Below are 26,291 nucleotides of genomic sequence, written 5' to 3' on the forward strand. Positions count from 1 at the left end.
GCCGAACAAGCCTTCTTCCTCCTCTTTCTCCCTAACTCCCCTACACTCAGGTTATGCTCGCAGTCCCTGACATCTCCAGGTCAAACTGGGAAACCACAGTCAGGAAGCCTAGCAGCAGTCGGTATATTGACAAAACTGAGCTTAATGGGCCGGTGATATAAGGCCACTTCCTATGTACTTACTTCTGTGCAAGGCCCTAGTCCTCATTGTTCACACCCATTCCCTCCTCCTTCCCCCAGTTTCCCTCCATCCATTTCCCCCACATCCATCCATCCATCCATCCATCTATTCTTGTAGAATTTATTGTTAGGTACAAATGTGGCGCTGTGAGCCTAGGGCAGGCATCCCCAAACTTCGGCCCTCCAGATGTTTTGGACTACAATTCCCATCTTCCCCAACCACTGGTCCTGTTAGCTAGGGATCATGGGAGTTGTAGGCCAAAACATCTGGAGGGCCGCAGTTTGGGGATGCCTGGCCTAGGGCTTGCCGATCAGAAGGTCGGCAGTTTGAATCCCCGCGACGGGGGGAGCTCCCATTGCTCGGTCCCTGGTCCTGCCAAACTAGCAGTTCGAAAGCATGTCAATGCGCAAGTAGATAAATAGGTACCGCTCCGGCGGGAAGGTAAACAGCGTTTACGTGCGCTGCTCTGGTTTCACCAGAAGCAGCTTAGTCACGCTGGCCACAAGACCTGGAAAAACTATCTGCGGACAAACGTTGCCTCCATCGGTCTGCGACTGGACTTAACTGTCAGGGGTTTCTCTCTTTTTTGCATTTCTTTGGTCCCCGTGAATTACAAGAGGGCTCAAGAGTTATCGGGTTTCACTCGCTTGCTCAGCAGATGTTACAACCAGGCCATCAGTTATTTTTAATTTACTTGCCTGCTCTGTTCTTCCCTTTTCCTCATCCATCCAATCGTCTATCCATCCATCTAAGAGGGCTGGAAGGGAAGACTTCAAAGCCCTCGCAAGCATATCCCTTCAAGCACATTCATTCCCAGCATCCCTTTTATTAATTTGGAAAATGGTTTTTTAAAAGGGCAAAATGAACAATAAAAGAATTGTTCATATGGCTGTGCACTGGCGGATTAGGGCACTAATATTTACCAAATGTGGGACAAACCCCCCCCACCCCCCGCAATTTCCTCTCCCTCCCACCTCAGCAATGCTCTTGATTGGTTCATTCATCCTTCCCCCCTCCCTCCATGCAAACCCCTTAAAAACATATGATTTGACCCATTATTTCACATTCTTTGTCCAAATGGTGTGTTTCTGTTTGTGCTTGAGACAAAACGGAGGGAGGCGGGGATTCAAACTTGAATGGAACAGGGTGTGCCAAGCCAGGAATCCTGAGTTCTTTTGCAGGATGAGGGTGGCAAGTGGTTAGGGACACCAGGCTGGAGACCATGAAACTTTTCTGCCAAAGTTTATCCAATATTATCCACCTATTTTTCATTGTGTACACTACAGCATCCATTCCCTGCGCTTTAGCTCCAAAGCCTCAAGTGGCTTGCTGGCAAACCAGTGTTAGTATACGCCCTGCCCTCCAGATTACAATCTAAAAAATGGGTAGGCAAACTAAGGCCTGGGGGCTGGATCTGGCCCAATCGCCTTCTAAATGCAGCCCGCAGACGGTCCAGGAATCAGCATGTTTTTACATGAGTAGAATGTGCCCTTTTATTTAAAATGCATCTCTGGGTTATTTGTGGGGCCTGCCTGGTGTTTTTACATGAGTAGAATTGTGCTTTTATTTAAAATGCATCTCTGGGTTATTTGTGGGGCTTAGGAATCCGTTCCTTTTTTCCCTCTTCAAAATATAGTCCGGCCCCCCACAAGGTCTGAGGGACAGTGGACCGGCCCCCTGCTGAAAAACTTTGCTGACCCCTGATCTAAAAGGACATGACGAATGAGGAAAAAAGAAAGGGAGGAAGGAAATAAAAGCAAGCTCAAGCAATGGTACCTCGGTTTTCGAATGTAATCCGTTCCGGAAGACTGTTCGAGTTCCAAAACGATTGAAAACTGAAAACTCAATACGGAAAACTCAAAGAGGAAGCAAGCCGCCTTGGAAGTTTGACTTCTGAGGTGCGTTCAAAAATGGAAGCATTTACTTCCGGGTTTAGGGTGTTTCAAGTTCAGAAACGTTCGTCAATGGAGACGTTCGAAAACTGAGGTACCACAAGTTATACGAAGTCGGTTTGGAAACTTCAGCTGGTGCAGAATTCAGTGGCCAGGTTGCTCATCGGAGCAGGACGGTTTGAGCATATTCCACTGATCCTGGGCTGACTGCGCTGGCCGTCAATTAGTTTCTGGGCCCAATTCAAAGTGCTGGTTTGGTTTTGACCTATGAAACCTTAAACGGCTCAGGACCACAATACCTCAAGGACCGTCTCAGCTCTCTGGCCGCTGGCACATACGAAATTTTGAAATCCTGAACTGTATAGTATTTAGGTCACGTCGAGATGAGCTGTGTGTTAAACATTTGCCCTGATTTCATTTGCAGGAGCTTAGTTGGGCAACGTCAGCTATTATTTCCCGAGCGTTCATTCTGATTCGTTTGCAAGTGTTCTTATTCCACCTTTTCCGAAGCATTTACCCATCAATTTCCTTCGTGCAAAAAGTTCCTTTTGAGAGGGCAAGGGATGGAAGCACAAAAGGCTCAAAATAAACTTTTAACGGCACAAACCGATCTAGTTGGTATGTGATTGAATTCTACCCGAAAATAAAGGGAGCCTGGAAGTGCCTTCAGATACACACGATTTGGTGAGGACAAAATAGTCAAGAATGTGATATCTAAATAATAAATAAATAAGAGTTTTCTTTGATGATGATGATTATTTACTATCAAGCGGTGTATAAATTTTATTAAATAACTAGCTGGCCCTGCCACGCGTTGCTGTGGCTAATCCCTGTGATTGCCCCTACCCTGTCCCGATGTAACTAAATACAGTTAAAATGGGGTTTGCCAGACAATAACTTGCCTGAAAACGGATTGCTAATGCCTTAGTGATTCTGCTGAAATATAAGAATTTCTCTCTCTGATACCATGGAGGACTGATGGGCAATAGCCAGGAATTTTGTTGGGGGGGGGGGCAGAACTTTTGTTGGAAGTGGAAAGAGCCGAGCTATCTGTAATGCGATTGGTCTGTTAGTTAAGTATTTTTATTTATTTACTAGATCTGAGGGGGGGGGGAAGCTGCCCCTGTACCCCCTCTGGCTACACCCATGGAGGTTATAATCCTGGTGCGTGCTGGCATGTCGAAATACTAAACAGGGCGTTTGAAACGCTACCAGCTGCAACGTTTCCTTCATCCTAGCACAAAAGACACCATCACCTTTTGCAGCAGAGCTCAGAGATGCCTTTCCACTACTTCAAACAGGCTGTTTCCAGATGGGAGGTTGCTGGCATGCTATTAATCATTGCTTTTCCACAGTAAACTGCAAGCAGAATTGCAGCGGGCTTCCTAAACGATCAGGACTATTGCACTGATAGCAATATATTCCACTATATACCATACACATGAATGGCAAAGAGACGATGTGAACATACCCTCCGACGTTTCTCCAATGAAAATAGGGGTGTCCTATTCAATAATAATAATAATACATTAATGATGATGATAATAATAATTTTATTACTTATACTAAGGTTACCAGATGTCCCTGTTTCCCGGGGGCAATCCCCGGATTTACAAATCAGTCCCCAGACAAAATCCATCTATTTAGTAGGAAGTTGAAAAATGTCCCTGGATTCATTGAAAAAAATCTGGTAACCTTAATTTATATGCCACCCATCTGACTGGGCTGCCCCAGCGACCTTGGGAGGCTTCCAACATACAGTGGTACCTCTGTTTATGAACACAATTGGTTCCGGAAGTCTATTCATAAACTGAAGCATTCATAAACTGAAGCGAACTTTCCCATTGAAAGTAATGGAAAGTGAATTAATCCGTTCCAGACGGTCCGCGGAGTAAGCGTTCATAAACTGAAGCAAACTTTCCCATTGACAGTAATGGAAAGTGGATTAATCCGTTCCAGACGGGTCCGCAGAGTACTTAAACTGAAGTGTTCATAAACTGAAGCATGGGTGTAATTGGTTCCGGAAGTCTGTTCATAAACTGAAGCGAACTTTCCCATTGAAAGTAATGGAAAATGAATTAATCCGTTCCAGATGGGTCCGCGGCGTTCATAAACCGAAAATTCATAAACCGAGGTGTTCATAAACTGAGGTTCCACTGTATATAAAAACATAATAAAACATTTTTTAAAAAAACTTTCCTGCACAGGGCTGACTTCAGGGCTGGATCTAGACCAGGCATCCCCAAACTGCGGCCCTCCAGATGTTTTGGCCCACAACTCCCATGATCCCTAGCTAACAGGACCAGTGGTCAGGGATGATGGGAATTGTAGTCTCAAAACATCTGGAGGGCCAAAGTTTGGGGATGCCTGATCTAGACCATAGCTGTCAAGTTCTCCCTTTTTTAAAAGGGAAATTCCCTTATGCTGAATAGGCTTCCTCGCGAGAAAAGGGAAAACTTGACAGCTATGATCTTGACCAGGGGCATCCCCAAACTGCGGCCCTCCAGATGTTTTGGCCTACAACTCCCATGATCCCTAGTTAACAGGACCAGTGGTCAGGGATGATGGGAATTGTAGTCCCAAAACATCTGGAAGGCCGAAGTTTGGGGATGCCTGATCTTGACACATCAAAGAAGCAATTCAGTTAAATGTGTTGTAAACTTTATACAGGGAAATCCCGTTGGCAAAAAGGGGACTCCACAGCGCCATCTGGTGTCACATTGTTATAACGCATATAAAGCGCTTTATCTTTACAAATGTAGCTGAGACCCAAATGGTTGTCTCTCCTTGGCTCGAGGGGGGGGGGAGTTTCACATAAATCACAGCAAAGGCAAAAGAAGCAAGTTACAAATACAGTAGATTCTCTTGCAAAGGTGTTTGACAAACATGCCCCCCCAATCTTCTAATTTGTATTATGGCTTGCTGGGGTCAGGAGGCCCTTAGCATGGATATGATTTGCTTGTGTCCTTTACTTTGGGGGTGTTAACTCTTTCCACCATTATAGGCAGAATGTCAAGGTGGCATTGAGTTCAAATCCTACATCGGTCCCGAATTTCTAGGGACAGTCCCTATTTCCTGGCACCCACCCCTAGGGTATCACTATCCCTACCTCTGCACCCACCCCTTTGCAGGGTGGGGTGGGGGGAGATGTCTTCTTAAATTTATGTTGGTGTGATTTGCTTTAATTGTTACTCTCTAGGGTTCAGCTCCCTCCCTTTCTACAAGTGAACAAAGCAGTCAGTTCGCACACTGCAAATACGCCAAATAGCAAGAGAGATACGGCAGCAAAACCACACTAGCGCAACATTCGCCATATCCTCTAGCGGCGATGGAGGGCTGCAGGCCTAGGATCTGAATGCAGCCCCCTGGGCCACTCCATGCGGCCCTCGAAACTCTCTCCAGGCCACACTCTTCACTGGCCCTACATTTCACCCTCCTGGCATGTTTTTGCCTAGCTGAAATTTGCCATCAAACTCTGAGAATGCTTGGGGATTCGAACCACCAACCTTCCGATCAGCAAGCCCTAGGATCTGTGGTTTCTTTAGACCACAGCGCCACTGGGCTCTGGAATACCCCATAAGGGAAAGGGAGCAGTTTTTCTTATAACAATTGGAAGGGTCCCTGAGGATCATGTAGTCCAACCCACTGTGATTCAGGAATATGCAGCTCTCCCTTACGGGAGCTGAACCTGCAAACCTTGGCATTATCAGTACCACACTCTAACCAACTGAGCTATCCAGGGCCTTGCATAGTTGCAAAGAAGGGAATGTGGCTTTTGGGCTTTAAAAAAAAGGAGGTTGCCCACGCCGTCTTGCAGCTCCTCAGCTAGTGTAATTAAAGGAAAGGATTGTGTCCTAAATCTTTGTGTGGTGGACACGCCTAACACAGATGTAAGCATGCACACACATGAACAAAAGGCAACATGACGGCATATGAGCACAAGGCCTGTAGGTAGCATGTTATTCTACTATCTTTCACCAAAAAAAAGGGGGGGGGGGAAGACTGCAGAGTAAAAGAATACGCCTGCCAGCCAGGCAAGAGCCTTCAATCCGTAATAGTGGAGGAAATGAGGCTCGTAAAGCGATGTTTGTTTTGAAATTGGGATATTATTATCTGCCCCAAATATTAGCATCTGTGAAATGTTGGGAGAGAATTGGAGTTGTACCCAATAAAACTTTATTTGGGAAGACTTTGATGGTTTTTTGCTTGAGTTCAGGGCCCTCAGGAGTGTCTATATGACAAATGTCTGCTGGTTTTATAGAAGGGAGGCAGGGACCTACAATAAAATGTTGCAGCGTGGTGTGTCAGGAGTGCAGCCACTCTATTCCATTCTAACATTTTCTGTTGTCCCTGCTCCCATAACATTCAGCATACCCTCCAACATTTCTCTGATGAAAATTGTTGTTGTTTAGTCGTTTAGTCGTGTCCGACTCTTCATGACCCCATGGACCATAGCATGCCAGGCACTCCTGTCTTCCACTGTCTCCCGCAGTTTGGTCAGACTCATGTTGGTGGCTTCGAGAACACTGTCCAACCACCTCATCCTCTGTCGTCCCCTTCTCCTTGTGCCCTCAATATTTCCCAACATCAGGGTCTTTTCCAGGGAGTCTTCTCTTCTCATGAGGTGGCCAAAGTATTGGAGCCTCAGCTTCACGATCTGTCCTTCCAGGGAGCACTCAGGGCTGATTTCCTTCAGAATGGATAGGTTTGAACTTCTTGCAGTCCATGGGACTCTCGAGAGTCTCCTCCAGCTCCATAATTCAAAAGCATCAATTCTTTGGCGATCAGCCTTCTTTATGGTCCAGCTCTCACTTCCATACATCACGACTGGCAAAACCATAGCTTTAAGTATATGGACCATTGTCGGCAAGGTGATATCTCTGCTTTTTAAGTTGCTGTCTAGGTTTGTCATCGCTTTTCTTCCAAATAGGGACGTCCTATTCCATAACCATCCGAATAATTTCATGATTTATATCCCGCCCATCGGACTAGGTTAGATATACCCAGACACTCTGGGCGGCCTTTGAACATATGGAAAAACATAATTAAACATTAAACATTAATTTTAAAAAAACCTTCCCTATACAGGGCTGTCTTCAGATGTCTTCTAAAGGTTGTATACTGTGGAACCTCAGTTTATGAACACCTCGGTTTACGAATTTTCGGTTTCCGAACTCCGCGGACCCATCTGGAACAGATTAATTCACTTTCCATTACTTTCAATGGGAAAGTTCGCTTCAGTTTATGAACGCTTCAGTTTATGAACAGACTTCCGGAACCAATTACACCCATGCTTCGGGTTAAGTACGCTTCAGGTTGAGTACTCCGCGGACCCGTCTGGAACGGATTAATCCACTTTCCATTACTTTCAATGGGAAAGTTCGCTTCAGTTTATGAACGCTTCAGTTTATGAACAGACTTCCGGAATCAATTGTGTTCATAAACCGAGGTACCACAGTAGTTATGTATCTCCTTGGCTAAAGGGGTCGCATAACTCCATACCCTCCAACATTTCTCTGATGAAAATAGGGACGTCCCAAGGAAAAGCGAGACATTCCGGGATCAAATCACAACTGGGGCGGCTTTTATAAACTGGGACTGTCCCTGGAAATTAAGGACACTTGGAGGGTCTGCACCTGTTCTTTTTGTGGCAAATTCTTGTCTGAGCTGCAGTTGAACTGGGCAGCAGTGTATGGGTTTGCCTTTGAATTAGGGATCAGCTCAAGGGTCTTTGTAGCCCCCTCTGTATCCACAAACCAACGTAGTCAGCTTATGCAAAAAAAAAAACCGAGGTGGCTTTCCCATTGGGTGTCAGAAAGTTCTTTTCACAAACTTCTCTGTGTGGGACATTCCGGTTTTTGAATGTAGAGAAGTGCTTCAAAAGAAAGCATTGGGTAGGCCTCCTTTGAAGCCTTTCATTATTATTATTATTATTATTATTATTATTATTATTATTATTATTATTAAAACCCTCTTTCCAGCAGGTTTTGTTTCCACCTGGAATGAAACCGTTTTTGGAGAAGCGGAGGGGAGGCGAGGAATATGTCTTTTTTCCTCCCTTCGATATTGTCCTGGGTAACTGGAGAAGCCCATCGCGGATAATTGCTTGTGTCTCTGTCCTCTTCTTTGACTCAGACAAGGCCGCCTATTCATGCTAACAAAAGCCAGGGAGAGACAGGTCTGGGATTTGCTCGGCCCTGTTTGAAGTGAGGTGCTGAAAGGGAGCAGCTGGCTTTGTTGTCATGACAAAAGCGCAGTGCCTTTCTGTGGCAGGAGGACCCAGCCCAAGGAAGAGGGATGGGGGGTGGGTGGGGTGGAATTCTGACTCCCAAAAGGTGAGAAAAGGTTGGACTTGGGCCCCAGAGATAGGCAAAAGCATTATGAAACCAGCCATGTCCTGCTGAGACTCCCTAGCATAGCACATGGATGGAGATCAATTCTAGTGCCTTATTATAAGCAAGAGCAAACTTGCAGCACAGCCTTTACAGATGCACAATGGACACCACAATAATGAGAGGCAAATGCCTCCAACATTTCTCCAATGAAAATAGGGATGTCCTATTGCATATTAAGAATACTAATAAAATAATAATAATAATAATACCCGGCCATCTGATTGGGTTGCCCCAGCCACTCTGGGCGGCTTCCAACATATCAAAAAAATATATATTAAACATTTAAAAACTTCCCTATACATAGCTGCCTTCAAATGTCTTCTAAAGGTTGTATAGTTACCTATCTCCTTGGCTCAGAGGTTGCATAACTCTATACCAGGGGTCCCCAAACTACGGCCCCCGGGCCGGATGCGGCCCAATCGGCCTTCCAATCCGGCCCGCGACGACCCCCGCCGCCCGCTGCCGCCGCCCGCTCTCACGGCGCGCGGCGCAGCGGCGATCTGAAAAATCGGCAAAAAATCGCCGAAAATCCTTTGTGCGCATGCGTACGGGCCTCTCCCGACCCGGAAGAGGTCATTTCTGGTGCACTTCCGGGTCGGGGGAGGCCCATACGCATGCGCACAAGCGATTTTCGCCGATTTTTTTTCTGCCCGTGTGCGTGTGCGCATGCGCACGGGCGAGCACTCCCCCGCCCTCCGGCCCGCTGCGCGCGCACTCCCCTGCAGTCCGGCCCACCGCGCGGTCGGCGCGGCGGGCACCGGCCCGCCGCTCCGTAAGTCTGGGGACCCCTGCTCTATACCCTCCAAAATTTCTCAGGCATAAGGCAGGCATGTCCAAAGTCTGTTTCGGGGCCTTATCCGGCCTGCCGGTTGGTTTAATCTGGCCCCCGTGGCAGTTTATTTCCTGGGGTAAAGGTAAAGGTAAAGGGACCCCTGACCGTTAGGTCCAGTCGCGGATGACTCTGGGGTTGCGGCGCTCATCTCACTTTACTGGCCAATGGAGCCGACGTTTGTCAGCAGACAGCTTCCAGGTCATGTGGCCAGCATGACTAAGCCACTTTCTGGTGAACCAGAGCAGTGCACGGAAACGCCGTTTACCTTCCTGCCGGAGCGGTACCTATTTGTCTACTTGCACTTTGACGTGCTTTCAAACTGCTAGGTTGGCAGGAGCAGGGACTGAACAACGGGAGCTCACCTTCTGATCGGCAAACCCTAGGCTCTGTGGTTTAACCCACAGCGCCACCCACGTCCCTATTTCCTGGGGTAAAATCCCCCCAAAAGCTCAACAACTTCAATCCTAAAAAAGAGGGCAACAACTTTGATCGTCCCTCACGCATGTTCACTTCATCAAATCTGGCTCTCTTTGAAAAAATTTGGGCACCCCTGTCCTAAGGAAAACCGGGACATTCTGGGATCAAACCAGAAACCGGGACAGTCTGTGTAAATCTGGGACTGTCCCTGGAAAAGAGGGACACTTGGAGGGTATTCAAATGCGTATTCATTACATATACAAAAAGCATCTTACGCCAACTTGGCCAGAACCTCTTATCAGTTCTCCTCACCCATGAGAGTATAGTTGGCAACTATCCAAAGTTTACAGATAGCTCCCTTCTCTGGGCCAACAGCGTAGCACCCCACACAGATAAGCACAGCATCAAAGCATGCCAATTAGCACATATCGAAGCAAATGAATACAAACGTATATGAGTTAATTCCTTCAGCAGCTACCAATTAGTTTTAGGGTTACTTTGGCTACCAAGATGGCATCTGCAGGCCTTCCGGAACATTCCGCCTATGGTTCAACGCAGGTAACAGTGATGCAAAACATCATCTAATCTCCCTGCAAATGAATGCTCAATAAACAGGTCGTTCGGAAGCGCCAAGAAGTCCTGTTATCAAATTGTGCCTCTATCACAATTTTGCTAGGTGACTAGCAGGTCTTGGGGCAGAGCTAGAAACGAGGGTGGCAGCTCTGGGTGACTTACAAGAAGTTGTAAATCAAAGAGGGTGGTGGTTTTAAGTTGAGAGACAGTGTGGTATAGTGGTTAGGGCAGGGGAGACCCACTTGGCCATGAAAATAACCGGGTCAATAATTATCTGTCAAGTCTACTGCACAGGGCTGTTGTGAGAATAAAATGTGGCTGGGGGGGGGAGTAGTAGAACTTGAACTCTTTGGAGAAAAGGGAGGACATTGCTATGAATGAATGAATGAATGAATGAATGAATGGCAACGTTGTGAGTGGGAGGAGGTGAAGATTCAGATGTCAATAATTGCAACTCAATGGGTCAATTTCTTATATCAGGCTATAATGACTGAAGATAGCTCTTTGCAGATGGTTCCACAGCAAGGGCAATCCCTAAATCATGCATCATGTGCCAAGATAGCACATCGGTTAAAATGAGAGCAAGGTGTGATGAGGAAGATTAAAAGTGTGACATATTTTACGAACGCTCGAGATTTTGGCTGCCTAAGGTGGAACGAAGTCCCACCAGGGCCAATCAGAATAAATTTAACACCCTTTACAAAAGAAGGAAAGAAAAAAAATACGTTAGAAGAAGAGTTTGGATTTGATATCCCGCTTTATCACCACCCGAAGGAGTCTCAAAGCGGCTAACAATCTCCTTTCCCCTCCTCCCCCACAACAGACACCCTGTGAGGCGAGTGAGGCTGTGAGGCGAGTGAGGCTGTGAGGCGAGTGAGGCTGAGAGACTTCAGAGAAGTGTGACTAGCCCAAGGTCACCCAGCAGCTGCATGTGGAGGAGCGGAGACGCGAACCCGGTTCCCCAGATTACGAGTCTACCGCTCTTAACCACTACACCACATGATGCCTTTTTTGTGATACTCTAAATCAGTTGCCTGAGGCAACGGCCTCACTCTGTCCAATGATAGGGCCAGCCCTGGGATGATCACTTGAAAAATCACTTAGCCGTCACCTGATTTGCAGCGAGGCCACTGCCCCCCCCAGTTCCCATCCCTTCTGTTTGAGTGCTTTTTCACTACCTTGAATTTTTTTTTATGGAAGTGAGAAAAGAAAGCCAATGTTCTAATCAAATGCACATGGCAGCTTTTGTAAATGTTACATTCATATTACAGAAGCTGAGAAACTTCTTTAGGTATCAAATTCCAGAGGGTAGCCATGTTTGAGTTGTTACATCAAACACGCAATCTTCTGGCACTTTAAGACTAACAGATATAGGCTACAAGCCTAAACACCCTTATTGCAGGAGTCAAATCTCATTGAACACAGCAAAGCTTCTGAATAAAATATGCTTAGAATTGCTCTGGTACGCTCATATACAGTATTGTTATCTTTATTATCTGGTGACTTAAGTATGCTGCGCAATCGTAGCCATGCCTACTCAGAAGTACCTATGGAAGTTCTGGGAAGAGATATATAGAGAATTAAAGAAAATGCTGAAATATTCCTTTAAGAAAAATCCGGAGATCTTTCTTTTAGGAATGTTGGGAGAAGATATTAAACCAAAAGATATGTTATGGCAGCAGCCAGACAATTAATAGTGAAGGATTGGAAGTCCCAAAAAATACCGAGTAAAGAGGATTGGCAAACCAAATTATTAATGTATCACAATATGGCAATAAAATTGGAGGAAGTAAAAGGAATAAAGAAAGAAGAAAGCGGGGAAAATTGGAAATTGTTTATAGAATATATTAAGTGCCAGGTGGAAAAGCCCAATCTCTTTCCAGAATATTAAAGGCTCAAATAAATGAGAGCTAGAAAGGGGGGTGGGGGGAGAAAGAAAAAAGAAAAGAAATTGAGGATTAAGAATCAAGGAGGATCAAAATTACCAATAATCAAAAAATCATAGTGCGTAGATGGAAATAGAAAATTTACTGCATAGCATAGTGAAGGCTGAGAAGTAGAGGGGGAGACAGTACTTGGGGGGGGGGAGGTGGGAGGTAAATAAAGACTCAAACAATGAACACACAATATGTATTGAAGTTTTATTTATTCATTGATGTTTAAATATTGTTTTGTTTTTATTTATGTAATGTATATTTTGAAAATTAATAAAGATTTTAAGAAGAAGAAGAAGAAGAAGAAGAAGAAGAAGAAGAAGAAGAAGAAGAAGAAGAGGAAGAAGAATTTGCTTCCAAGGTTTGTGGGTTTAGGATTGCAGCCTTACTCCCTACAACGGAATGGAGGACAAATTCGATTCCATCTGTATTTGAAGCCGAATCGATCCAATTCACACTTTCTGAAATAATTTGAAGACCGAAACACCACCACCTTTTAAAAAATTGCACATGACTGCATTTTGTGATGCAGTTCTCCGACCAGCCAACGTTTACAAAAATGAATATGTTGGGGGGAAGTGTGCATGCAAATGAGTATATTGAATGAAGACGGCATACGGAAACGTGTTTATGAAAAGAGAGTGGCATGAAAACTTTTGGGGATGGGTAACTGCTGCAAAATGTAAAGAACTGAATTTCAGATTGGAAAAATGAGGAATGGAGAGAGCTCAAATGGGCCATAAAATGTCAAGAACCACTGCCCCTTCTAACAGGACTGATCAGAGACATTTTGCTGTACTTTGGCAGGAGGATGGCAATCTCTCTTCCCAAATCCCCCCCCCAACTGCACAGTCCCCTAGCAATATTGCATAATACCCCTGGGTGGCCAAGTTATGTTGACCCCTGGGGCAGAAAACCACACCTCTCCCTGGGAGTACAAATGCAGCAATAATAAATTCAGGCTGCAAACCTATACACACTCATTTGGAAGTAAGCCTAATTGAACTCAGTGACACTTGTTTCTGCCTACGATAAGCACTGTAAATAACTATATGCAGCCTTTTCATAGGCACCCAAAATCAGCCAGCTGCCTGAGGCGGCTGTCTCACCCCAATGGTAGGGCCGGCCATTCTGCCTCAGATGCATTAAGCATGAGGGTGCAGGAACTTGTGGCCAAAGATTGGAGATTATGGCAGTTGTCGTCCAGCAAAACCTGGAAAGCCACAGGCTCCCCAGCCCTGGCATAAAGTGTGTCCCTAGCTATGTGCTGCACATCACTTGGGAACAGAGGCAAACATTGTCAACTGCGGAGGTTAAATGGCCCTGAAATGCACAAGGCACGGGCTGCGTCATTTCTAATGTGAAGCTTGAATGCATACAAGATACGCACAGAACATGCTTTACACAGAACTCGCACCGATTGTGCCCTGTACATTTCAGGGGCACATGGGCCCGCTGCTTACACAAACTCTGTTTCCTAACTGAGTATATATCGCTCCACACATCGGATGAAGTCAATGCTGGCCCACAAAAGCTCACTTTGTAATAAACCAGTCCGTCTTCCTTATCCTTCCTTTCTTAGATTTGGTTGCGAGGAAGCAGCCGCTGCCTAGGTTGCACATTATATTCGAATCCACAGAATTCATAGAATTGTAAGGGATCCCTGGGGTCATCTAGTCCAACCCCCTGCACTGCAGGAATCCTGCCCACAGCTGTCCCTGAGGGGGCCCAAACGACCAGCATTACAGGCTTCACTGTATTCATTTACATTTGTACCCCCAAAAGGACCTCAAGGCGGCATAGTCATTCTCCCCATTTCATTCTCACAACAACCCTGTGAGGTAGGTAGGTCAGGATGATAGCAAGCGGCCGGCACAAACCCATGGCTGAGTGGGGATTCGAACCTTGGTCCTCAGGCTCCTAATCCGAAACCTTAATTGCTATCAACACCGGGCTGGCATTCACAAATTGGGGTTTGGGTGCCACTGTGCCACTTCTCGTCGTCTTCAAGGCTGTTGCCTGCCTCAGCTCCTCTTCTGGACCACAGAATTGTAGCGTTGGAAAGGACCCAACTTCCTGCAATGCAGGAACATGCAGCAGTCCCAGGTGGGGATCGAACCTGCAACCTTGGCGTTTTCAGCACCATGATGCTCTAACCGACGGCGCTCCCCAGGCTGGTTTCCCCCCCCCCCCTCCTTCCTTCGCCCTCTTCCTCTTGCAGAGATTTCACGGGCTCTCTCTCGGAAAGCCGAGCCCCGATGGGGCGACGAAAGATGAAGGAAGACATTAGCTTAGATGCCTCGGCGGGGTCCCCGGGGGGGGGGGGTTCTTCTCGGACTTCCTCCCCCGCACCGGCCCCCGCTCAGCCCTGGCGCCGGGAGTTCGAGGAAACCCTCTGGGCGGGAGACTAGTCCGCGGTGAAAGACGCAGTCTTGGAAGGCGGGCGTGCGCGGGGCCAGGTCACGTCTGGGACTCGACGGGCGCCTGGCGGGCCCTTTCGGAGAGCGAGCGCGGCGCGGCGGGAGAGGCGGGCGTCGGGGAGGGCAAGACCGGGCAAGCTGCAGGGAGGAGGGAAGCCTCCAGAAGCGGGAAGAAGAGCGCAGCGCAGCCTCGACGGTCTGCCCTCCGTCCAGATTCCAACACCCCGCTCCCTCCTTCTGCCGATCTTCACTTTCTTTCATTCTTTCCTTCCTTCCTTCCTTCTCCGGCACCTCCAAACCAGTTCCTCCGGTCCTCCTCCACCTGGGTCTTTCCCTGCTCTCCGCGCCGTCCCGTCCCCTTCTCCCCCCACCACACTCCTGTTTGGGGAGCGGAGGAGCCTCCCTCTCCCTCTCTCCACCCCCCCTTCCAATCTCCAAGTCGTCTCCAGCAGCCTTTGCGCTCGCTTGAACAGCAAAGCGGGGAATGGGATCCCGACGGCCAGTGGCTCCCCTTGGGCGTGTGGAAACCTGAAGGCGCCCGTCTGGCTGGAAGAGGGGCAGGAGGGCAGGGGGCAGGAGGACGATGGCCCGGGGCACAGCGAGGGCGTAAAGGTAAGGAGGCAAATGGGCGAGAGAGAGCTAGCCAGTCCCTCGGTTACTCGTAAAGAACCCAGCTTCCTAAGCTGGGGGAATCCAGTTTAAAGGTCCCACTCCCTCACTAGACTTGACTTCCCTCTCAAAGAACCCAGGCGCCCGAGATCCCAGCCCTCCCCCTCCCAGCACAACACGCATGCACCTTTCTGCCTAGGACTCAGGCGTCCGGGATCCCACCATGCTCTCCCGGAGCCTCCCACGCGCAATGGACTGTTACTCCAGAGAACCCAGGCATCCAGGATTGCCCTAACACACACACACCCCAACAACCCACCCAACATTAGACCTCACTCCCCTCTGAAAGAACCCAGGAGTCCGGACAGCTCTGAAGCCTTTCAGGGGTTTTGGGCCCCCACTTTGCTGCCCGTCCATCCCACCCAGGTAAAGGGGGAGGGGAGGACAAGTTCATGGTCAAGGGAAATATGCCACCTTATAGACACACACGCACACACACACACACGTTTGCCTACGAGTTGGGCTAGATGGAAACCAGCTGGAGAGAAGACGAACGGAAAGGCGGAAATATCCCTTGCATGTTCGCCCCTTCACCCGCCTGGTTTGGATTACCTGCTGGTGATGGAAAGCAGGACGCCTGGGTTCCCTGGAAAAGAGGGTGGTGCAACAGCTCAGGGAAGCCAGGGTCACCCCCTTACACACACACACACACACACAAACACACACACACACACACACAATCTCGCCCCTTTTCTCCCAGAGCAGCAGAACCCAGGAAAGGTGGATTAGCCTTTGAAAACCAGAAATCCCCCTAGGAAGGAACTAGGAAGGAACCACCCAGATTGCTAGCATTGGGAGGGGGGTTAAAGGCCAGCGTGTTCGGATCTCAGCAATCTCCGTCCAGGGCTTACCTGGGAAGAGGCAGGCTCCTGGTGCAATCAAATACTGTTTGATTGCTGCAGCTCCAGAGCAAGGTGGGCTAGAGAAATGCTGAAGAACAATCTCCAGATATCATTGCACTATTCGGTTAATTTTCTAACAATTCTCCCGTTGCGGATCCCAAGACATACATGTAGGGTATCTCCTATCCAGGAACAGACCAGACCTGCTTAGCTTCAGCAAGGTAGTGGTTTCATATTCCATTTAACTAAGATTTACTCTTGGACTGTAGAGGCAAGAATTACAAAATAACAGCTTGGTTATTTTGCATTACGCTTGCATCCCTGACCAACATGCTATTCTCACGCAGTCTCCCACCCAGGTACTGACCTGGCCTGGCCCTGCTTAGCTTCAGCAAGGTGGCTACATTTTGTGCCTTCGGGCCTAAAGTTTCCTCTACCCTCCCTCCTGTTTCCCAGAGTTACACAGGCAAGACCCAAGCTTTTGTGAATGGGACAGGACTTAGAGCAGATGCCGTACAAGAGTTTGAACATCTCTCCCATGCAGAGATGCACAGGAGGATTTGTATCTTTGTAGACTCCTTTTCTTGTATATTGTAGAATCAGTCAGTTGTCTGAGAAAATAGATGCTCATGGGGAATAAACACATGGAATGCTCTCCCCAGGGAAGTTCGCCTGGCACCTTAATTATACACCTTTAGGCACCAGGCAAAAACGTTCCTTTTTACCCAGGCCTTTGGTTGATCTGATTTGCATCCTATGCCCTTTTAAAATGTGGGTTTTTGGGGGGGGGCGCTATTGGGTTGTTTTTTTAATTTTTATTATGTATCTTGTGGTTTTATATCTTGATTTTATTTTGTGAACCTCCCTGAGACCCCCGGGTATAGGGCAGTATATAAATTCAATCAATCAATCAATCAATAATAGTGTAACAATTATCTTCTCGTCCTAAAAGGGGTCCCACCCAGGTCACAACAGGGTGGGAACTGAGTATTATGACTCATTATGATTTTTTTTCCTGAATAAGGCCTAGTCTCCAGTAGGTCAGGTCCCAGCACCACATTTAGCCCAAAACATGCATTTTTTCTTGTTATTGTTGTTGTTTTACCATATCTTTGTTAGGGGGCAATGCTGCTGTTGCAATCCAGCTTAGGTCAAGCTGGGATGGAAGACTGGATCCTGATACATCAGTTGAGAACCAGGCTGTGTACCCAGTCCTGTTTACCAGTGCCCTCCCATCACTGGTTTGGGAAGCGTAGTACATAAGAGCTGTCAAGACTTCCAGAATTTCCTCGACATAGCCGGAAGATGGCAGTCGGAAACAGTGTCCGGGGTGGAAATCGCTGAAAGGTCCTGGAAAATGTGGCAATCCTAATAGTACACGTGGTGTTAGCCACACTCTATATCCATCCGGTAACTGCCCTGCAGTTTCTTACGAAATGCTGCCTTTTGGTGTGTTTTCCCGCCCAAGCAGCTTTGATAGAAATGGAGGGGAAAGCAAGCCATCGAGCTGTGCTTTCAGCTGTTAAAAGTCTACACAGCCCCAATGGCTTGTGGGTTAATTTGCTCTGAGTGAGAGCAGGAGGACACCTAGCAGGGATCCCAACTTGAATAAAATATTGGAGGCCCCACATAATCGACCAGCGCACATAGCATGTGAATGGCAATGGCCATCAACTTTGGGGGGGGGCCCTTGCCCCTTAAATATTTTATGGCGGAGGGGGGCTGAAGGGAGCTCGGCTCCTAAGAGTTGGCACCTGTGAATTACTATGCCGAGTGGCTTAGATTCCTGGGTGCCCAACCTCATAGCTTAAAGCCAGCGCTGTTTTTCTAGAAAAAGAGGTGCTCGAACTCGCCACTAATGCCTCCCTTGTTGTGCCAGCACTGAGTTCCAGCGAGTTCCGGCTGAAAAAATACGCCCTCCTTAAACCCCAGCCAGGCAACCTGCAGCCTCCGTTCTCCTCCCCGAATTCCTTCCTTCCTGTTCCCTCCTTTGGGAACATTTGGAAGAGGCAGTATTTTATTTGATAAAACAAGACAATAAATAAAAAGCAACAACCACACACACACACAAAACCCTTGTTGTATGGCTTGGGGGAAAGAAGCTCTCCACCCCAGCTGTCTGACAACGGATTAGTAGGTTTCTGCCATATATCTATGTTTGTGTGTGTTGCAGATCAAAGTTAAGAAAGGAATTACTTTCACTGGCTTTCCAGAAGAGTAGCTGAGCTGTTTTTATTGTGGATTAGTTAATCCAGAACACTTTTGTCTGTGCTCATCATCAGCTCTGGCTCCACCCGTCACCAGCCTTGGCTTCACCTAGTAGTAGCTTACCTGCTACACACACACACACACAAGAAAACAACCCTCCGGAGGAAAAATGGTTGTCCACAGTCACCAGCTTAGTAGGTAGAAGCTATTTGAATTCTTTTCGAGGGTCAAAAAGATGTCAGGACGCCTGGGTTCTCTGGAACAAATTGCATCTCGTCTTAGCCCAAGTCTCTCGGAGATTCTTTAGTCACGCGATCCAAAGGCTGAGAGGCCTTCCTCTCCGCGGCCTTTTGTCCCAAGAGCACCCTCAGGTTCTGAATTACTCCGGTTCCCTCCAGCTTCAAGACTTGGTTTCCTGGGGCAGCAATTGCACCAAGGCATCTGCTTTCACTTCAGGGTGAATTCAGAGCTGCTTGATTGACAGGGCAAGGCATCCAAGTGTTGCTAACGCAGATGAGGAAGCCAGATCCCTCCCTTTCAGTAGGAGAGAGGAATGGGGGCAGGTGCTGCGATGTTTTCGCACTCCCGGGCGCTTTATGGCTCAGGGCTGCAAACTAGGCAATGCTCTAAAATCTCCTGGGGGGGAGATGGGGTGGAAAGGTGGCTTCAGCGTAGAGGTTTGTGGGGGTGGTGAGAATTGAAATCCGGGCAGTCTGCATTCCACCAGGTCTTAGGGTGCCTGCGCCGAGGCAGATACAGGATTCACACAGTCCTTAGAATCCTGGCTTTCACTTTAGCAAATGCAAGTTTCTAGTCCTCATGCACAAGCTGCAGAATCAGGGCTTGGTTTGTGGACAGTAGTCATACGGAAGTGCTTCAGCACTTTGCATGCTGCTGCTTGTCACCCCCTGGAGTACTACTTGCAGGTCCTACTACGGTATATGACCCGCTTCTCGTTGCTCATCCCCTTTCCTCCTTTCCTCCACAGCCTGCATGCATGTGTGTGTGACAGAGGTGGGGCGAAGCGTCGATCTTCGACGCTTCGATCTTAGAAACAGGAAGGCAAAAGGCAGCATGCAAAAAAACCCCAGCAATTGCCACGGAAATCCACGCTGTGGGAACTGGATTGTCTTGTACAGAGCTTGGGGCTGCCTTCATGCGGAAGCTGATATGGTGCTGTGTTTGGGTGTTGGCAAAAGAAGGCCGAGGCGCCCCACCAAGGCAGAGGAAATAATGAATGGGACACTGGGACCCCGTCTGCGGGAGCTGCGGGCCAGAACTCTGGGCATCCTGCACAAAGCTGCAGCTTCCTGCTTGCTGTTCGGTGCTCGCGCTGGGAGGCGGCAGGTCGCAGCCTGCCCGGTGCTAAGCTACACATACCTCCTCGGAGCAGGGGCTGGTTCCCCTGCGCTGACTGCCTGCAGCTTCGCACAACAGCAGCACCCACAACCCCCCCCTCTTCCGCGCGGGAGGGGGGAGAGGTCATGGGCACTGGGCACTGTGTGTGGGGAGAACAGATAGATGCTTATGCCAATAGCCCAAGGGCCGGGCTTAACTCTCTTCAGAGTTGTTTGCTTAGCCACTAGGCACCACTCCCCTGCCAGGGAATCCAGGAGCCCAAGCCTCGCCCTGCTCTAAGCCAGAGAACACTGGCTCCCAGAGTCCTTTCCCCAGGCTGCCTGCCCAGCCTAACCCTGCGACGAAACAACACCGTCCTCCCCCACCCCAAGGGGGCTCGATCCCCGATCCCTCTGCCCTGCCCTGTTTGAATTCCAGATTGTTCCTGGAGACCCTTGAGCTTGCAGCCCCTTCTTTTTCTTCCTTCCCCTTTGGTAGGGAAGGCTGGAGTTCTATAATCATAGAATTATAGGGTTGGAAGGGACCCCGAGGGTCATCTAGTCCAACCCCCTGCAATGCAGGAATCTCAGCTAAGGCATCCATGGCAGATGGCCATCCAACCTCTGCTTAAAAACCTCCAAGGGAGGAGGGTCCACAACCTCCTGAGGGAGTCCATTCCACTGTCAGAACAGCTCTTGCCATCAGAAAGGTCTTCCTGATCTTGAGTTGGAATCTCCTTTCTTGTGACTTGAAGCCATGGGTTGAAGTCCTGAGTTCTGGAGCAGCAGAAAACAAGCTTGCTTCATCTTCCACATGGCAGCTCTTCCTCCTTGCTGAGTTTATAGATTGTAGAATTGTTGAGTTGGCAGGGACCCTGAGCTGGATCATCTCGTTCAACCCTCTGTAACGCAGGAATATGGCAGATGTCCCATACAGGGATCGAACCTGCCACCTTGGCATTATCGACACTGTGCTCTAACCAACTGAGCTATCCAGGGTGAGCTCTACCATGGCAACACTAAGGCTGAGGAGGAAGAAGGTGGCAGCTGGTGCCACCCCGTGGACAGGGTGTAAGAAGGCCAGTCAGGTAGACGCTGGCTGAGGTTGTGGGTCATCATTGTCCCATCTGCCCTAATGGACAAACTTCCACTGTAAGGGGCCCTAACTACGTCCCAATTCCTTCCTTGCTCCCCTTAGTCTGCCCATGCCTTTCTCTGGATGTGGGAGTTCAGGAGATGCCAGTGCAGTAAGTGGAAACCCACGTCCCGTGTGAACGTGTGCTCACACGCTTTGTGCCTCACACAGCCTGATCCCCGTAACCCCCTTCCATGCAGTCCCTCCCAGTCCTTCACGTGCAAAGAGATGACTTATTCCACCGGACGCCTCCTAGTCCCTAGCCCTCCCCCCCCCGCTCCACCCCATTCTCCTGAGTTCCCCCCAGGATGAATGGCAGGGGTGAGGAAGGTAAAGGGATATAGATTCAGCTCAGCCCAGATTGGCTGCTGAATGATGGCAGGGGGTGGGGGGAGGAAAGGGAGAGTGCGGGGGGGGGGGAGTTAGAGCTCCATCAGTGTCAGTTTCAAAGGCGAGAGGGATTAGCTACCCTCCCAACCCCATCCCCCACGTGGCTGTCCTCCCCAGATGTTGCTACATCTGGATCCCATTCCCCTGGCTCCCGGCAGCAGCTGCAGGATTCACAGGCGTCACCTGATGTATCCCAGCTGCCCCTGGGGTGGGATGGGGCAGCAGGGAGCGTTTGAGCTAAAAAGGTGTTTCGTAAGCCTCTATCTCCACCCGGGAAGTGGCTTAAGACAGAATCAGGCCATTGGTCTGGCTGGCTGCAAGGGTTCCAGACAGGGGTTCCCTCAGTCTAAACCACTGAGCCTCTTGGGCTTGCTGATCAGAAGGTCAACGGTTTGAATCCCCGTGACGAGGTGAGCTCCCGTTGCTCTGTCCCACCTCCTGCCAACCTAGCACTTTGAAAGCACACCAGTGCAAGTAGATAAATAGGTACCGCTGCAGCGGGAAGGTAATCAGCGTTTCCATGCGCTCTGGCTTCCGTCATGGTGTTCCTTTGTGAGAAACACTTTAGTCCTGCTGGCCACATGACCCAGAAAACCGTCTGTGGATAAAAGCCAGCTCCCTCGTCCTGAAAGCGAGATGAGCGTTGCAACCCCATAGTCGCCTTTGACTGGACTTAATCGTCCAGGGGTCCTTTACTTTTTTCTCTCGCAGCCTTATGCCGAAGACGCCTGGGATCAAACCTGCAACCTTCTGCATGTGAAGCAGAGGCTCTACCACTGAGCCAGTCTTTGGGTGGAAGTGGATTGCTTGTGGCATGAGCTTAGACTTCAGCGCCAGCTCAGCATCACAGCATTTCACTTCCAGGAGGTGGAAATGAATTTCAGTTCTCTCGCTGCCTCCATTTCTTCCCCTTCTTTTTGCCAGGAGGTGATGGGCCCAGTGGCCATGATCTTAGTTTTTTTCCATGTTGAGCTTCAGACCATATTTTGCGCTCTCCTCTTTCGCCCTCATTAAGAGGTTCTTTAATTCCTCCTCACTTTCTGCCATCAAGGTTGTGTCATCTGCATATCTGAGGTTGTTGATATTTCTTCCGGCAATCTTGGGATTCATCCAGTCCAGCCGTTCGCATGGTGAATTCTACATGTAAGTTAAATAAGCAGGGAGATGATATGGCAACCAGACCTTCTGTTTTGGTGACTGTAACCCTGCTTTAAGGAGCCACTTGGCACCTAGCTTATATATCTGAGTTTCTAGCACTGCTTCTACCGTATGTCATATTGTGGTGCTCCTTTCCATTGTCTGGGAGGGGAATTGTGATCAACAAACGTAACCCAGATAGTTTTGCGATGGTCTGACGATTATCAGCTTGCGGTAACACAGAGGCAGGATATATCCCTCGTGGCACCAGCGTTGTGAGTTGCTCTCCCTGCCGAAGTACAAGAGACCCCCGTCGGTATTGGCAACCTGCCAGCTCTTGACAAAAGACCTGTTTAGACAAGCGTTTCCCCGATCTCCTAACCCGAACCTCCTGTTTTAACTGCTTTAATGGACTGGTTTCCTCACACATTTTAATTGCGGATGTTTATTTTAATGTTTTGGCAGGATCGTTTTATTGTGTCTTTTAATTACGCGTGCTTTTGTAGTTTCCGTAATTGGTTTTATACTTGTAAACTGCTGGGTAGCCACTTTGGCAATTACAAGCGGTATATAAATTAATTAAATCGTCATAAATGAGGGGTATGTTCTGCACGGTCTCTTGGGTGTCTTCCAGCGCCATTGGAACATAAAAGAATGGTTCTTGATGTTATCATGTGGATTAGAGCGGAGGTCGCCAATGCGCTGCATTCCAGATGTTTTGGCCTCAGGCAGCATGGCTAATTATAGAGGATGATTGGCAGCTGTAGTCCAGAACATCTGCATGGCACCATATTGGCTGCTGATGGATTAGGAACAAGAGCTGGGAAGGGCACTTGCATTCTTATGTTCTTTGCAAGCTGGGTGGGATCCAGAGCAGGTGTTATGTAGAGCCATCCTGAGTTCTTGGGGAGGAGAAAGATTGAGTGAGCTTTAGCCATGGGACAGAGATCCAGAACCTTCTGGATTCAGCAAAAAGGCAAGAGATACCGCAAGGTTCTCTGAAAACACAGAACACCTGTTGCACTGTATCCTTACCTCCTAGTAGTTCTCCTGTTCAGTATTCCTGTCAGCCAGCCATACCCTCCCTGAGGTAACTGGGATAACCAGCCTCAGACAACCAACATGCTTAATTCTATTTGATGCTTTGTTGTTGTTGTTGTTTAGTCGTTTAGTCGTGTCCGACTCTTTGTGACCCCATGGACGCCAGGCACTCCTGTCTTGCACTGCCTCCCGCAGTTTGGTCAAACTCATGTTCGTAGCTTCGAGAACACTGCCCAACCATCTTGTCCTCTGTCGTCCCCTTCTCCTAGTGCCCTCAATCTTTCCCAACATCAGGGTCTTTTCCAAGGATTCTTCTCTTCTCATGAGGTGGCCAAAGTATTGGAGCCTCAGCTTCACGATCTGTCCTTCCAGGGAGCACTCAGGGCTGATTTCCTTAAGAATGGATAGGTTTGATCTTCTAGCAGTCCATGGGACTCTCAAGAGTCTCCTCCAGCACCATAATTCAAAAGCATCAATTCTTCGGCAATCAGCCTTCTTGATGGTCCAGCTCTCACTTCCATACATCACTACTGGGAAAACCATAGCTTTAACTATACAGACCTTTGTCGGCAAGGTGATGTCTCTGCTTTTTAAGATGCTGTCTAGGTTTGTCATTGCTTTTCTCCGAAGAAGCAGGCGTCTTTTAATTTCGTGACTGCTGTCACCATCTGCAGTGATCAAGGAGCCCAAGAAAGTAAAATCTCTCACTGCCTCCATTTCTTCCCCTTCTATTTGCCAGGAGGTGATGGGACCAGTGGCCATGATCTTGGGTTTTTTGATGTTGAGCTTCAGACCATATTTTGTGCTCTCCTCTTTCACCCTCATTAAAAGGTTCTTTAATTCCTCCTCACTTTCTGCCATCAAGGTTGTGTCATCTGCATTTCTGAGGTTGTTGATATTTCTTCCGGCAATCTTAATTCTGGCTTGGGATTCATCTAGTCCAGCCTTTCGCATGATGAATTCTGCATATAAGTTAAATAAGCAGGGAGACAATATACAACCTTGTCGTACTCCTTTCCCAATTTTGAACCAATCAGTTGTTCCATATCCAGTTCTAACTGTAGCTTCTTGTCCCACATAGAGATTTCTCAGGAGACAGATGAGGTGATCAGGCACTCCCATTTCTTTAAGAACTTGCCATAGTTTGCTGTGGTCGACACAGTCAAAGGCTTTTGCATAGTCAATAAAGCAGAAGTAGACGTTTTTCTGGAACTCTCTAGCTTTCTCCATAATCCAGCGCATGTTTGCTATTTGGTCTCTGGTCTCTATTTGATGCATGAAGGGGTTAAGACCATAGAGCAGAGCTTTCCAGACTTGTCATGCTGGTGACACACTTTTTAGATATGCATCATTTCATGACACAGTTTTATTAGGAAACCAGAGGTTAAGCTAACCATTTTCCAGCCACGGGAGGAGCACAGGGAGCGTTTGCATGACACACCTACACACTGCAGCCGACGCACTAATGTGTCATGACACACAGTTTGGAAAAGCTCTGCCATACAGTAAGTTGGCCTGCCAGGCTTAACTCGCCTTGATAGGGACTAGATAATCAACGTGTGAGGTCTGAGCTGCTTGCTCCAGCTTAGACCGCATGGCTCTCACAAGCCAATAATTTAGGAGCTTTCATCACTTTGGAACTAAACTAACAGTTCCCAGGATTCTTTGGGGTGGAAGTAAAGTGTGTTAAATGTATGGTGTGCCTCCCTCTTCTTATTTGGCAATCACTTGTAGCCAAATAAGATTGTCTTCCATGAATATGGTCTTAACAGTGTGTCCGTAAGTGATTGTGGAGGCCAAGTCTGGATCTCCACACGTCCTTCCACAGTGGGGACATAGATTTCCGGGCAGGAGTTGATCACGGTGAGGATTTGCCAAACATGCCTTCCTCTTAGCATGTTTCGTCCTGAGTTCATGTTTATGGTGTGTACACAGCCACTGAAACAATGGTAGGTTGGAATATGTCACAGAGGGGATTTTATATAAAGGAGAAGGTACTAAACCCCCTGAGTATTTTTGCAAGGAAACTTGGGACTCCTCAATCTTGTGACCAGGGGTCGGCAAGGTTTACCTCGCCTGAGCCGGTTCACTCCAGCGGAGATCCCTCTGTGGGCCGGACTGCATGTGTGTGTGAGCACACCTGTCCGCGGTTTCCAGCTTTTGCGTCTGCGCAGATGCGATTTCCGGCGCCGCGGAAGCGAGTCCCAGGTTTACAACAGCGCGTGGGGACTCGCCGAGCGGGCGGCTCGGTCAGGGCCAGCACGTCCATTTAGGCGAACTAGGCAGTTGCCTAGGGCGCCAAAATGGAGGGGGCGCTGGCCAGCCTGCCAGGGGGGTGGGAAGGAAGCCTACTCTTGCGAGAGGCAGCGGCGGGATGAGTGCCCCGAAAGGAGTGCTTTCGGGGTGCTGATCCTGTCGGCACCTCTCGCAGGGGCGGGCGGCCACGTCTCCCTTCTCCCCGGCTCACTGTGGGGCGGGGGAAGGGAAAGTGGCCCAGACGGGTCTGGGAGCCCTCCCTCACCGCTCGCTGCCACCTCTCGCAACAGCAGCCTTCCTCCCCCCCTTTTCTCTCTCCCTTCTCTCTCTCTCTCTTATCCACCCCTTCCTTCTCTCTCTCTTCCCTTCCTCCCTCCCTCCCTCTCACTATTTCCCTCTCCCCCCTCCTCCCTCCCCCCTTTCTCTCTCTCTCTCTTTCCCTCTCACCGCCAGGGGGGTGCCAGAAGGTGATCTGCCTAGGGCGCAAAACCCTAGCACAGCCCTGGGCTCGTTTCGGGGGCGGCTCGTGGGCCGGTTAAATGGCCCCAGTGGACCGCTTGTGGCCCATGGGCCTTAGGTTGCCTACCCCGATCTTGTCCATTGAAGAGTTTGTTTTTTGGTCTCCTCTGCCAG

At 48.7% G+C, this 26,291-nt stretch overlaps 1 protein-coding gene across 1 annotated transcript; it reads left to right on the plus strand.

The window, feature by feature from the left end:
* The first annotated feature begins 5,994 nt into the window (after positions 1 to 5,994).
* LOC148683803 (uncharacterized) lies at positions 5,995 to 15,308 on the plus strand. Its single transcript, XM_088655807.1, is given in 4 exon segments — positions 5,995 to 6,019; positions 13,901 to 14,064; positions 14,635 to 14,977; positions 14,980 to 15,308. Coding segments are annotated over 4 exon segments (861 nt in total).
* The last annotated feature ends 10,983 nt before the right edge of the window (positions 15,309 to 26,291 follow it).

The sequence above is a fragment of the Zootoca vivipara genome, chromosome 12, assembly GCF_965207765.1.
Source record: "Zootoca vivipara chromosome 12, rZooViv2.hap1.1, whole genome shotgun sequence".
Taxonomy (NCBI): domain Eukaryota; kingdom Metazoa; phylum Chordata; class Lepidosauria; order Squamata; family Lacertidae; genus Zootoca; species Zootoca vivipara.